This window comes from Ipomoea nil, unplaced genomic scaffold (assembly GCF_001879475.1).
Source record: "Ipomoea nil cultivar Tokyo-kokei standard unplaced genomic scaffold, Asagao_1.1 scaffold1770, whole genome shotgun sequence".
Taxonomy (NCBI): Eukaryota; Viridiplantae; Streptophyta; class Magnoliopsida; order Solanales; family Convolvulaceae; genus Ipomoea; species Ipomoea nil.
The window spans coordinates 3,754,043-3,767,431 of record NW_017618198.1 but is presented as its reverse complement, the minus strand read 5'-3'; the positions used below and the strand labels follow the sequence as shown (position 1 = coordinate 3,767,431).

The window sequence follows — 13,389 nt, the reverse complement described above, 5'->3', positions numbered from 1 at the left end:
TGCAAAAACGACATCGTTTTGACGTCTAATTTTAAAAAAAAAAAAAAAAAAAATTGCATAACTACACATCCATAATTTCACTACACTTCCATAATTTCATAATTATACATCCAGAATTGTATAACTACACTTCCAGAATTGCATAATTACACTTCCAGAATTGCATAACTACACATCCATAACTTCATAACTACACATCCATAATTGCATAACTACACTTCCAGAATTGCATAAATACACTTCCAGAATTGCATAAATACACTTCCAGAATTTCATATCTAAAAAAATCCAAAATGAATGAACTAAAAATGAATAACATAATGTTGTTGCTGGGAATCGAAACTGTTTTTTTTTTTTTTAAAGTAAGGCGCGCGTTTTATGCAAAACAACGTCGTTTTTGCATTCGTATGCACCATGCAGGGTGCATACGGATGCACAACATAATTTGCCAATTTCTTCCTCCTTTTGATTCATTTAGAAAAATTGATAAGCCACAGTTTTTAGATTATTTTTTTTTAAAAAAAAAAAAGAAAAAGAAAAAGAATATAAGCCACAATTTTTGTTACAGATTTTTTTTTTTCTCTTCTATGAATTAGAATCAAATCATGACACATGTTGGAAGTTTTACTCCATGAGAATACATATATCATTTTTAAATTAATTTCACTTTTGGTCCCACGACTTTTGAGTTCTTATCACTTTTGGTGCACAACTTTAAATTTTTTCACTTTTGGTGCCTAATTTTGTTATTTTTATCAGTTTTGGTCCTTCCAACCAAATTGATGGTAAAATATTTCCGGATTTTATATTTTAGGGACAAAATCGTCATCCAATTTAAAGATCTTCAATATTTAAACAAAAGAAAAATCATATTAAAAGGAAAAAAAGAGTTTGGCAATTGTCGAAACTATAAATCCCATAGATCTGTCTGGTTTCTGCCCGTCTTCCCCATTATTCTCATCGATCAAACACCTATAGATATGATTTTAAGTGATTTTGTTTAGATATTGAAGATGCTTCCTTAGGATGACAATTTTACCCCTAAAAATATAAAATCCAACAACATTTCGCTGTCAATTTGGCCGAAAGGACCAAAACTGATAAAAATAACAAAGTTAGGCACCAAAATTAAAAAATTTTAAAGTTGTGCACCAAAAGTGATAGAACATCAAAAGTCGTGGGACCAAAAGTGAAATTAATTCTATCATTTTTCATAACTAAATAAAACAAGGTTTAACAAGATCAACAAAAAAGAATGGCCGACTTCATTCCATCCAGAGACGCAAAAAAAAAAAAAAAAAAAAAAAAAAAAAAATCAAACCAAAAGCGAGTCCACATAATTACTTTTTTTTTTTTTAATAATAAGTTTGACCACTATAGTACACTCTCTTCATATCTGTAATCATTACTTGATGGTATATACATATAGTAAATCATGTTCTTATATAATAGCCCGTAAATTATACATAAGAGGTAAATCACACTATGTGTGTTTGGTAAATAGCTGTTAGCTGATTGAGTTTGACTAGTTGATAACATTAACTGATCGTAGAAAGATGTTTGGTAAATTAGTTGTTAGTTGATAGCTGATTATATACAAAATGACTTTATCAAAAAGTTAATCGAAAAACTGCTTTGAGCAGTTTTTTGAATTTTAGCATTTTGGAGCAATAAGTTGTTACCAAAAAACTAATTAATCAAACACTTATATTAATAATTTAAATAAGTCAAATAACTATTAATGGTCAAATAAGTCAAAATTGATTAATAAATTAACTATGTTAGCAAACAGGGACGAGATGTTGTGAGATATATTTGATCTAGAGGACGTGAATAACCATAAGTAGAGATAAGATTTGATGGATATGAATTTGAGGATCGATGGGACAAACTAAAAGAGCATTGATTTTAAGTTGCTAGATTAAAGAAGGGCATATTCCAGGAAACAAGGAGTGGTCTTTCAGTTTCAGTACACAACATTATTCCTTATCAAATTCCTGACCGAGTGATCCAATCTCTCCCAAACAAAATAAAAAAACAAACTATTTCGCACTTTTGTGGTGGTGGTTATCATTTTGTTTCTTTTATTTGTTCCCAACGCATAATGCCATACCAAGCACGAAGAGGACAGGGGAAGAGTGAGCAGTGATGGAGTAATAATATAAGAGTTAATACCAGTCAAGATCCTTCGAGTATAGTGGTTCCGCTACATACGGTCCTAAACTTTCAAATTGACTCTCCGGGATTTTTCATGTTTCAAAAATGACCTGTCATAGACCGTAGTCCTCCCGTTAGTGTTTGTCGTTTGAACCGTGAAATGCGAGAGCATTATAGACATTTCACATTTTTCTCACAAAAAAAAATTATAAAAACTTTTAAAATTCGTTAATTACCGTTTCCATCCCGACAAAGGTACGCATGGCAAAAACGGTGTCGTTGCTTTTATTATTGTGTTTTTAATTTAATTTAATTAAACCAATTCGAAATATATAATTGAACTTTAATTTAGTCCTCAATGCATAAATTTATTTATTTATTAATTATTATTTTTTGGGATCAATGGGAGGGATAACCCAAATGAAAGAATTCATACATATCTATCACCCGCAAGCTTGCCGGGCCAAACCAGTTTTCTAAGAGAACGTCTACGATGCTCGTAGGTGGGTTGATGAGCCCAATTTATAACATAGTCTCGCACTAACTGAATTATGCATGTTTTGAGAGAAATTCATAATTACTATTTAATGGTGTACATTAAATTAACACCGCCTACTCCTATTTAATAACTCACAAATTATTAGTCTATTATTTTTATATAAAAAAACTTGGCAAACTGTAAATATTTGGAAAAAAGTTTAGACCTATAAATAACTACGGAGTATAATCAATACCTTTACAAGATAAATATCATTACAAAATGATGATGCTTTAGAGCTTGGACGCAAAGGAGAACCAGCCTACAAATCATAAAGACAGCAACGCGCAAAATTGCTTTCATTGAGAGTTGAACTCAAGACCTCCCGCTTACTAAACGGGTGCTCTAACCAACTGAGCTATGAAAGCTTGTTGATCAGCGTTTGTATTGTAACATCAAATACAACAAATCTTCTTCCTTTCGCCAAAATAGCAATGTGCATGTTATCCTCGGTGTTCAACAATTTAACGTAGTTCTTTCCCTCCGTACTTTTTATTAGGATATTTCAACAATTTATTGTTATTATTTTATCTTCTTGCTTGTAAAATGAGGCACGGCAAAAGACTTGGAAATATAGACAACGAAAGTTATGCCGAATTCAATTCGTTGGTGAAAATCTGGTTTGGATTTGGTGTTTTGAAGTGGGTAGGATTCGGAGTTTTGATGGTGTAGATGGAATGGGACGAAATGCAGGTGCACTAATATTGCAATGCCTGATCACTGTGTGAGGTTCTGGGAGATTGGATCATTATACGATTGAATTTTAGAAGCTACGAAGAGATCTCATCAAGGAAATGTATCAGTGGAGGAAATTCGAGTTTTTCGAGGAGAAGTTCTCGGGGAAATTGCAATTCTCGGAAGAGATAAAGGGGACGATCGAATGCTGCTCCGGCGGCAGAGGTAAAATCGTCTTCGGCTGCGACGACGGCACTGTTTCTCTTCTCGATCGTGGCCTCAAGTTCAATTACTCCTTCCAAGCTCACGCTTCCTCCGTCCTCTTCCTTCACCAGCTCAAGGTTTTTCATTATTTAAACTTTTCTTCCCCAAATGTTTCAATGAATTCCCGCGGCTATTTGATAGATCGGATATTTTGTTGAGTTGAGAATCAATTAATTAAACGTAAATCCTTTTATAATGTTGTTTTTGCTGTCTGTAGCGTGATAATGGAGGTTTAAATGCATGCGATGCTAGCTAATAGCTTTTGTTTTTCTCCTTCCTGGCCAAATTAGCAACGGAACTTCTTGCTATCAGTTGGAGAAGATGAGCAAATATCTCCCCAGGTATCAACTACATGCCTTAAAGTTTTTGACCTTGACAAGATGCAGGCAGAGGGGACGAGTACACCAACTCCAGATTGTGTTCAAATATTGCGGATATTCACCAATCAGTTTCCTGAAGCAAAGGTCTCTGCAAGTTCGATTGTAGATATACTTATACTTTGTGCATTTCCATTGTGTTTTCATGTTTTAGAGTGGATAAATAAAGCCAAATCTTCACTGCAGATCACTTCATTTTTGGTAATAGAGGAAGCTCCTCCAATATTATTCATTGCTATTGGTTTAGACAATGGTTGCATCTATTGTATTCAAGGGGATATTGCACGTGAGCGTATTAAGCGCTTTAAGCTTCAGGTGCATAATCATGCAAACAAAAGCCAGGCTTCCATTACTGGTCTTGGATTTAGAGTGGATGGCCCGGCCCTCCAGTTGTTTGCTGTCACTCCAGGATCAGTGAGCTTATTCAACCTCCAGTCTCAACCACCTAGCCAGCAAACGCTTGATCAGATTGGATCTTCTATCCCTAGTGTTGCAATGAGTGACCGCTCAGTACGCCACTCTAACTGCATTGATTTTATTTGATTGTATAACATGAAATTGACGTTACTTGAGTAAATTAATACAAAGCTTTATCACTGTTATCTTGCAGGAGTTTATAATTGGTCGACCAGAGGCTGTATACTTCTATGAGGTTGATGGCCGGGGTCCTTGTTGGGCCTTTGAAGGAGAGAAGAAGTTCCTTGGTTGGTTCCGCGGATACCTTCTTTGCATTATCGTTGATCAAAGAACTGGGAGGAATACTTTCAACGTTTATGATCTGAAGAACAGGTTAATTGCCCACAGTGTAGTGGTTAATGATGTTTCTCACATGATTTGTGAATGGGGTAACATAATCCTTATAATGGTGGATAAATCTGCTTTATGTATTGGTGAAAAGGATATGGAGAGTAAGCTGGATATGCTTTTCAAGAAGAATCTTTATACTATTGCTATTAACCTAGTCCAGACTCAGCAAGCTGATGCCACTGCTATAGCTGAAGTGTTGAGGAAATATGGGGATCATTTATATAGCAAACAGGGCTATGATGAGGCTATGGCTCAATATATTCACACCATTGGTCATCTGGAGCCTTCATATGTGATACAGAAGTTCTTGGATGCACAAAGAATCTACAACCTTACCAATTACTTGGAAAAGTTGCATGAAAATGGGCTTGCTTCAAAAGACCATACTACCCTGTTGTTGAATTGTTATACTAAACTGAAAGATTTCGAGAAGCTGAATGCATTCATTAAATGCCAGGATGCAGTTGGTGAATATAAGTTTGATGTGGAAACTGCAATAAAGGTATGCCGTGCTGCAAATTATTATGAGCATGCAATGTATGTTGCCAAGAGGACTGGGGAACATGAATGGTACTTAAAGATCTTGCTTGAAGACCTTGGTAGATATGACGAAGCATTGAATTATATTAATAGTCTTGAGCTGAGTCAGGCTGGGGTGACAGTTAAAGAGTATGGAAAAATTCTTATAGAGCATAAGCCCAAAGAAACAATTGAGATACTGATGAAGCTTTGCACAGAAGAAGGAAAGGCAGGCAAGAAAGCTGCCACCCGTGCTACATATGTTTCCATGTTGCCAACTCCCATTGATTTTCTTAGTATTTTTGTCCATTATCCACAATCACTTTTGGAGTTCCTTGAACAGTATACCAGCAAAGTTAAGGACTCACCTGCTCAAATGGACATTCATAACACACTTGTGGAATTATACTTGTCTCGTGACCTTGATTTCCCATCAATTTCACAAACTAGTATTGGTGGAAATGAAAATGCTAAAGCAGAAAGACCTTCTGTTGCAAAAGCAGGATTTAATGGGAGGGCAAATTTGAATAGAACAGATGTAAATGAAGAGAAAAGTCTCCGAGAAAGACAAATGAAGGGGCTAAGCTTGCTTAAGAGTGCATGGCCTTCTGAAGAAGAAGAACCACTATATGACGTTGATCTTGCCATAATTTTATGCGAAATGAATGGTTTTACGGAAGGGTTATTATTTCTTTATGAGAAGATGAAACTCTACAAAGAGGTGATTGCCTGCTACATGCAGGGACATGATCATGACGGTTTAATTGCTTGCTGCAAGAGACTTAGTGACTTGGGTAAAGGTGGTGATCGCTTTCTTTGGGCAGAACTATTGAAGTACTTCGGTGAACTTGGGGAAAACTGCTCCGATGAAGCAAAACAAGTATTGACTTACATTGAAAAGGATGATATCTTACCTCCCATTATTGTTCTTCAGACTCTGGCTAGAAATCCATGCCTTACACTTTCTGTAATCAAAGATTATATGGTACGTAAGCTGGTTCAGGAGTCAAGGTTGATTGAAGAAGATAGGAGTGCTTTTGAAAAGTATCAGGTTAAACATCAATCTATCTATATTTTTAGCATTTCATTTTCCTTGTTTATTGAACAATATTCTAGTATATTGACCAACTTGCCTTCTTTCATTGACCCATATGACCTCACACTTAACTGATATAGCCATGTACTTGACCCATTGATGATGTTGGAATCATGTATGTTATTAATACATGAGGGCTTTGGTTGCTCACAAACCACTTATTAATACCTTTTGGGGTAAGAGCTAGTGATGGCTTTCAATATCTCTATATTGGTGAACCTTAGGGGCCTTGGTGTGTCAATAACAAAGTCATGTTATTTCTTGAATGCATTTTTTAAAATATGTCACTAGTATGCACTATGGACTTTGGACTTTTTCTTAGGTTTCTTTTTGCTCCAATCATGCACACCCATTGTAATTTGAGGTAACCTCTCTATAGATTTTTTCTTTTTAAAGTTTGGTTGTTTGAATTATTTCCCTATCATACAAGAATAGATGATAGCTCTAACCTGATCTGTGGGTGTTGGTGCAAATATACACAGTTAATGGACTTAATCAATTATTAGCACCAGGAAAATGTGAATGAAAGAGAAATTGTGTATTAATATTTTAGTTGTTATAACTGCCATATTTATTTTATATTTGGTTGCTACTTGGTTAAATAAATCTTATAATTATGAAATGTATTTATTATGATAATTTTAAGGAGAATATTTTGTATTAATAATTAAGGCTGGGCACCCACCCTGCAGACCTGCTGTAGGTCAGGTTTGGGTTTAAAAATCTCCACACACAGACACACAGTGGGGTGGTGGTGGAGGTGGAGGTGACCTGCCAGGTGAGTGATTGGTTTGGAAGAGTTGGTGGATGTAGTGTACCCCAACCCACCCCCTAATTCATCGCAGTCCCTAATTAAAAAATTCAAAGACCACCTCTAGCTAGAAAAGGGAAAATTGAAGGGAGTTATTTCTTTGTATATATGTCCTCAGATGTCAGATAATGGCTTTCATAGCCCGTAATTTGTGGCTCGCAGATATCGGATAAAGTATTTTGTAGTCCAAATTTTTAAGATATAATTTCCGTTAAATACTTCTTTAAATGTTTATGATGGATTTCTTCTTTTCAACCAATAGTTGTATGTAGGGGTGCAAACGAGTCAAGCCACTCGTGAGTCGCTCGGTCAAAGCTCGATTTGAGCCAACCTTGGTTTGAGCTCAGCTCGTTTGCACCCTGGTTGTATGAGACTTTCCTATCCTCTTTTATATTCTATGTTCAACTGCTTCCATAAAGTTAATTACAATGGAATTGAATAGTGGGAATGTTCTGAACTCCTCCCCCACAAATTTATAAAATTAATTATTCTGGAATTGGTAGTATGAGTATTCTGAACTTCTGGATTGCAATTGTGCAGGAAGAGACATCTATAATGAGAAAAGAAACCGAAGATATTAGGACGAATGCCAGAATCTTTCAGCTTAGCAAATGTACTGCTTGTACGTTTACCCTTGACCTTCCTACTGTCCACTTCATGTGTATGCATTCATTCCATCAGCGTTGCCTTGGTGACAACGAGAAAGAATGCCCCGAGTGTGCTCCTGAGTACAGAGCCCTTGTCGAGTCAAAGAGAAGCTTAGAGCAGGGTTCCAAAAGCCAAGACCAATTCTTCCAGCAGGTTAAAAGCTCAAAAGATGGATTTTCAGTGGTTGCAAAATATTTTGGAAAGGGGATTATCAGCAAAACTAGCAATAAGGGAACTGCCAATAAACCAAGCAACAGTCCTGACAATGAGTTCTGAAATGTTGATGGTCTTATGCTCTATAACAAATAATTCAGTTTCACCTACTATGTTTCTTGAAATTTTTATTGCTCTGTGATAAGAAGTGAGAAGGCTTGTTTTCTGATTGAGCTAAATCTAGGGTCTTGTTTGCTTACCAAATAGCCACCTGCATTTCTGAGGTAACCTCTCCACAAGAATTTCAAGGCTTCAACGTTACTGGTGTTCTTCAGGACAAGCTCTTAACCCCTGGGTCTGTAGTTTTTGTCTGATTTTGATTACCCCTATTTATGGCACTGTTCCATTGAAATTTATAATGGTTTTGCTGCAGAGTGCCATTCACCAATTCTTACCAGGGAAGCAGAATGAAATGCTCTTGTGGAGCCAGAAAAGGTAGGTGGAAAGGAAATATAAATGTATATATAGATAGGATATGCATATTTTATTTTTGTATCAAGACCAACATCCCAAAATTGATAAAAATTATGGCATGCCTTCCTCACTAGCTTCTTGGTTATGGAATTTTCACTGCTTTGATAGTGTTGTAGAATATACACAAGAGCACCTCACACACTAGTATAATTGAGCAAGAGGCCTTGTGTTTTCCTCTCATATTAGCAGAGAAGATGATGGCTCCTTTGATTCTAAATCCTTTTCCAGGAGTTGCAGAGCCTGAGAATGCATCCCTCTGGATCCCTATTCCTCTGTTGACTTCATAGCTGGGAGTCTTAACTTTATCAGTATGGAACTATGAAATTTCCATAGTTTTCATATAGTTGAATATAGGGTATGATTGTGCTGTAGACTGTAGTATTATGCTATGGTTGCCACCATAGTGACACTTTGGTTCCTTGGGTGTGATAGTCGAGAATATGTAGAAATGTGATTATTTTTTTTCATAATTGTGCATTTAAAGTGGGAAAACATATATAATTGAGAACACAAAAATCTTATGAAAGTTGATGAGCTAAATTTTGAATAACTCGCATTATGTTGATTATTATTGATTATGGTGCATCAATATTAGCGCCTTGTTATAAATAATATATTTAGTGTGACCATTATTAGTATTGATTATGTAACGGTTAGGTGATTAATGGCTGCATTATGTCTTCCGTTATATTTGTATATTATATATAGATGTGTTGTGGTTGTATGTAAAATATATAGATGAATGAATAAAATGATGCTCTTGCCTTGTCTATCACTTTCTCTCCTTGTATCTTACTTTCTTTTTAGCAATTCCTTTGATCAATCATACTTGAGTTAATGGGTTACAACACACCTAACATATTAGACTATCTTTATCCTTGCAATACTCTCTCACACTTTTGATCATCAAATTTACAATTTACTTATATTTTTATCTGTATCTTTGCAATACTATCTCACTTTAAAAAAATGATCACACTTTAATATCATATTATAATATTATAACAAATTAATAATAAAATAATAATTTTTTTTTAAAAAGTATAAAAGGTTGTCGCATGCTATCATGGAGCAACCTTTTGTAATCTTTGCAAGCTTTTTAATAGCAAGTTAGATGTCAAACAAAATAAAAGAAATAAAAAACTCCACATAATTTATTATGAGTTACGACTCTAATCCAACGACTCAAAATTAAGAGATAGTTGTCCAAGTGTAAGGCATTAAATAAAGTTTTTTTTTTTGTTTTTTGTTTTTTGTTTTTTTTTTTGGATGATGAGTTATGACTCTAATTCAACGAGTCAAAATTAATAGTTTGTGTTCAAGGGTAAGGCATTAAATGAAGAACTTGTAGTTGTAGGGTGAATCATTATAGCCAAGCATCATTGTTCAAAATTTAAGAATAAATCATTAGATCTATTGGACAATATTATCAAGTTAGATGAATTTTTTTCTATTAACAACACTTGAATTTACGACTTTATTTTTAAAAAAAAAAAAAAATCTATAGTTGTACCATCCTAAAAGTTCATTTATGTTTAAATATTTAATTTCTTCTAAATATATAAAGTAGAGAAATATATATATATATATTTTTTAATCAAAAGAAGGACAAACCCGAAAAGAACTCAATGTCCTCTACTCCTCTCATAAGAATATGCCTAATATGTGTAACTCCCACACGTTGAATACTCTAGTGGTTACCATGCTAGATGAATGGGTTTTGCTGAACTTTGGATAGAGAAAATATTAGTACTGTTTGCACCATTTTCTTTTTGCATCAAATGTCACACAAAAAATCATCAGCACGAAAGTGGATTCCATTTACTGAATTTGTGGTTATGCTACAAGATGCTCAAAGAAACAAAATTCACACACGTTTCTGATAATAGTTATGCTTAATCATTGGCATCTTTCCTTACTACCATTATTTTAGATCATTTTACAATTACTGACTCAGATCCATTGGTGCTAAATCACTTAGCAAGCCACCCAATTAAAACCATTGAATATTAGTGAGAAAAGAGCACCAAAGATCAAAAGAAGGCGTAACCAGGGCAATCAAAGAGTTCACGAGGAAAATCACGAATTATTGACATTAAGCAACACCAACACAACTTTCATAATCAAAGGCAGCATTGCAGAAATGTTCTTTCAGTTTCACGAAGGATAGGTCTTAGAGAAGTCAAACATGCAATCTATAACAACACATCTAAACCAACCATATGCAAGAGCATTGCTCTTGCCACAATAAGTCTTTCAATGATTTCGTTGAACATCGAGTTTATCACTTCTTGCCACTTTTCTTCAGTCCTGCACCTCCTAATGCTCCCTTTTGAGCTTTAGTCTTGAGATCCTTAAGTGCCTGCCCAATATAATAGGAACCCACGCTAAATATATATGCAACAGCCAAATATAATTCGGGAAATACAAGAAGCAGAAAAGAAAAACACACACCTTTTCTTCTTCCTTCTTTTTCTGAAGGAAAGCCTTGTCAGCCTAAAAAAGTAAACAAAATAATCAGTAATTTCTGTAACAGATGCTAGAAGTATCACAAATATTTTGTTCTATCAGATAAGTCAGGGTTATTCAGATTCCCAAGCATCAATACTCGCAATAAAAGAATTAGCAGGTTCAATTATCATATGTATAAATTAACAACCTTTTTCCTTTTATAGCCTGTTTTGTTTGCAGAATTTAAAATATAAAATAGAAGTTGGATTACAACAGGAATGGAATAAAGAAGGAAGAGAATAAGAATACTATTCCAATGTTTGCTTAAAAAATACACAAGGGTTAATATTCCATACTCTGGTTGACAAAGTGGAAAAATGTGTAACACTAACACATAGACACACATAACACATTTATATAATTACATTACTCCGTATATAATCTATATTTAATTTTTATATCACCCAGTGCTCCATTAACTTGGTTCATAAAACTTATATAGCAAGGCAGTAAAATAGCTTGATATTGAGATTCTACACATGAAAAAATAGAACAAAATAGATATAAGACATAAAAGTACAACATAAAATCAATATTGCAACAACAGTTAATCAGAAAAAATACAATTCCCTCTACAGCAGGACTTAATTAGCACAACACATTATACAAACACTACAACATTATCCAAGGATCAAGGCATCATTCAAACTTAAATCTACTGCAAACAGAAAATAGATATACACACTCATTTACCATAAATTACAGGCAAAAGCCAATTTCTCCAAATAAGCACATATATAAAAGGTCTAATTTTAAAGTTTTCCAACAAAAAACAAACACTATGCGGAAGCCAACGAAAATTAGGCAAAATATCCAATATATATATATATATATATATATATATATATATATATATATATATATATATATATATATATTGAGAATTACCTCGTCGTACTCTTTCTTATCAGCCTTTGGCTGCTTCAAAGGCTTTGCCTTTCCACCTGTGGATTAAAAAAAAAAAAAACATAAACAGATATTATAAAAGGAGAAAACAATATCAAAATCAAGCTTGAGCTTTCTTTACTAACAGATCAAACTGAAAAGTAAAGGAAATCAATCGTAACACATAAATTTGTTGCCCTTCCACATGACAGGAAAAAAAAAAAAAAAAAAAAAAAACAAACAAACATATTGAAACAGATAAGACATAAAAACCATAAATATGAAGCTCCGATCTTTCTCAAGCTTCTTCCGATTAAGCTGGGGAATTAGAATTAAAACTAAGAGAGTTAATACGATAAGATGATGAGAGATAAGCACCTTGCTTGGAAGACATGGTTGCAAGCTAGGGTTAAGAGATCGATCTGATTGATTTTGAGAACGATGCCTTTTCTCCTAACCCGTGCGCTTTCTCCTCGCGGCGTAATAAGAAATTTCTTTAGACCCGATGGAATATATAAATAGGGAGATGGTGAGCCATGGACCAGTGATTTCTCAAAATCTCTAAAATGCCCCTAGCCCATTTTTACCGGAAAAAAGCCTGAATTCGAAGCCGATATTGTGGGCTTTCGTCCAAATGACATTAATTAAGATTATGTATTATTTAAGATAAACAAATGATGTCCCTGTAAATAAATTAAGAGTATATAATATGTTAAGTGTAATAGATACATAATTCATTTAGTATTTGAAGGTACATAATAAATTAACTACAGATATATAATGTTGTGTTTGGTAAATAGTAGTTAGTTAATTTAGTTAGTAAGTTTTTTTTTTTGGTGCACATTTGGTTAGTGAGTTTGACTTGTCGATATCATTAGCTTATTATAAAAATTTATTTGGTAAATTAGCTGTTAGATGTTAACTGATTATATGTAAAATAACTTTATCAAAAAACTGATCGAAAAAATTGCTTTGAGCAACTTTTTGTATTTTAGCATTTTGGAGCAATAAGCTGTTACAAAAAATTAAACACTCGTGTTGAGCCAAGTCAAATATGTAATAATGGTCAAATAAGTAAAAATTGACTGATAAACTAATTATATTACTAAACATGACCAATATGTTAATTGTAATATATATATATATATATATATATATATATATATATATATTTATTTATTTATTTTTTAACTACATATAAATCATATTCCAAGTACATATACATAATTTGAAGATTGTTTTGAATCAGAATCCACTTGTATTGTAGACATGATCCATGGTAATATGGTATAACAATTGTGAACTGTATAACTACATATACATAATATTCTAAGTACATTTACATGATTTGAATATTGTTTTGAATCAGAATCCACTTGTATAGTAAACATGATCCATGGTAATATGGTATAAC

The 13,389-nt window shown here is 33.7% G+C and overlaps 1 protein-coding gene, 1 long non-coding RNA gene and 1 other non-coding gene across 5 annotated transcripts; 1 reads left to right on the top strand and 2 right to left on the bottom strand.

Moving 5' to 3' along the window:
- Window positions 1-649: 649 nt before the first annotated feature.
- LOC109192507 lies at window positions 650-12,479 on the bottom strand. The gene is made up of 5 exons (XR_002056112.1): window positions 12,354-12,479; window positions 11,979-12,034; window positions 11,034-11,075; window positions 10,580-10,941; window positions 650-666 (listed from the first exon to the last, which is right to left on the bottom strand). It is a non-coding gene; the product is annotated as an uncharacterized LOC109192507 (long non-coding RNA).
- On the bottom strand, window positions 2,990-3,063 carry TRNAT-AGU. Its single transcript has one exon. It is a non-coding gene; the product is annotated as a tRNA-Thr (tRNA).
- LOC109192503 (vacuolar protein-sorting-associated protein 11 homolog) lies at window positions 3,245-9,083 on the top strand. 3 transcript variants are annotated; one of them, XR_002056110.1, is made up of 7 exons: window positions 3,245-3,711; window positions 3,925-4,098; window positions 4,198-4,521; window positions 4,622-6,388; window positions 7,785-8,400; window positions 8,479-8,540; window positions 8,808-9,083. XR_002056110.1 is itself a non-coding variant. In XM_019343176.1 (5 exons), exons 1-5 carry the CDS (start codon window positions 3,490-3,492, stop codon window positions 8,166-8,168), a joined length of 2,871 nt encoding a protein of 956 aa, XP_019198721.1. In that variant the 5' UTR covers window positions 3,245-3,489; the 3' UTR covers window positions 8,169-8,474. The 3 variants fall into 3 exon arrangements, 1 of the variants encoding a protein (XP_019198721.1); XR_002056111.1 differs by lacking the exon at window positions 8,808-9,083 and having other exon boundaries at window positions 7,785-8,329; window positions 8,479-8,801; XM_019343176.1 differs by lacking the exons at window positions 8,479-8,540; window positions 8,808-9,083 and having other exon boundaries at window positions 7,785-8,474.
- Window positions 12,480-13,389: the final 910 nt, after the last annotated feature.

Bases quoted from the DNA above. Each gene is read 5' to 3' on its own strand.
- LOC109192503 (XM_019343176.1), top strand. From the start codon at position 3,490: ATGTATCAGTGGAGGAAATTCGAGTTTTTCGAGGAGAAGTTCTCGGGG. The intron at 3,712-3,924 runs GTTTTTCATTAT...TGGCCAAATTAG, and splicing joins TCTTCCTTCACCAGCTCAAG to CAACGGAACTTCTTGCTATC. The intron at 6,389-7,784 runs GTTAAACATCAA...GCAATTGTGCAG, and splicing joins GTGCTTTTGAAAAGTATCAG to GAAGAGACATCTATAATGAG.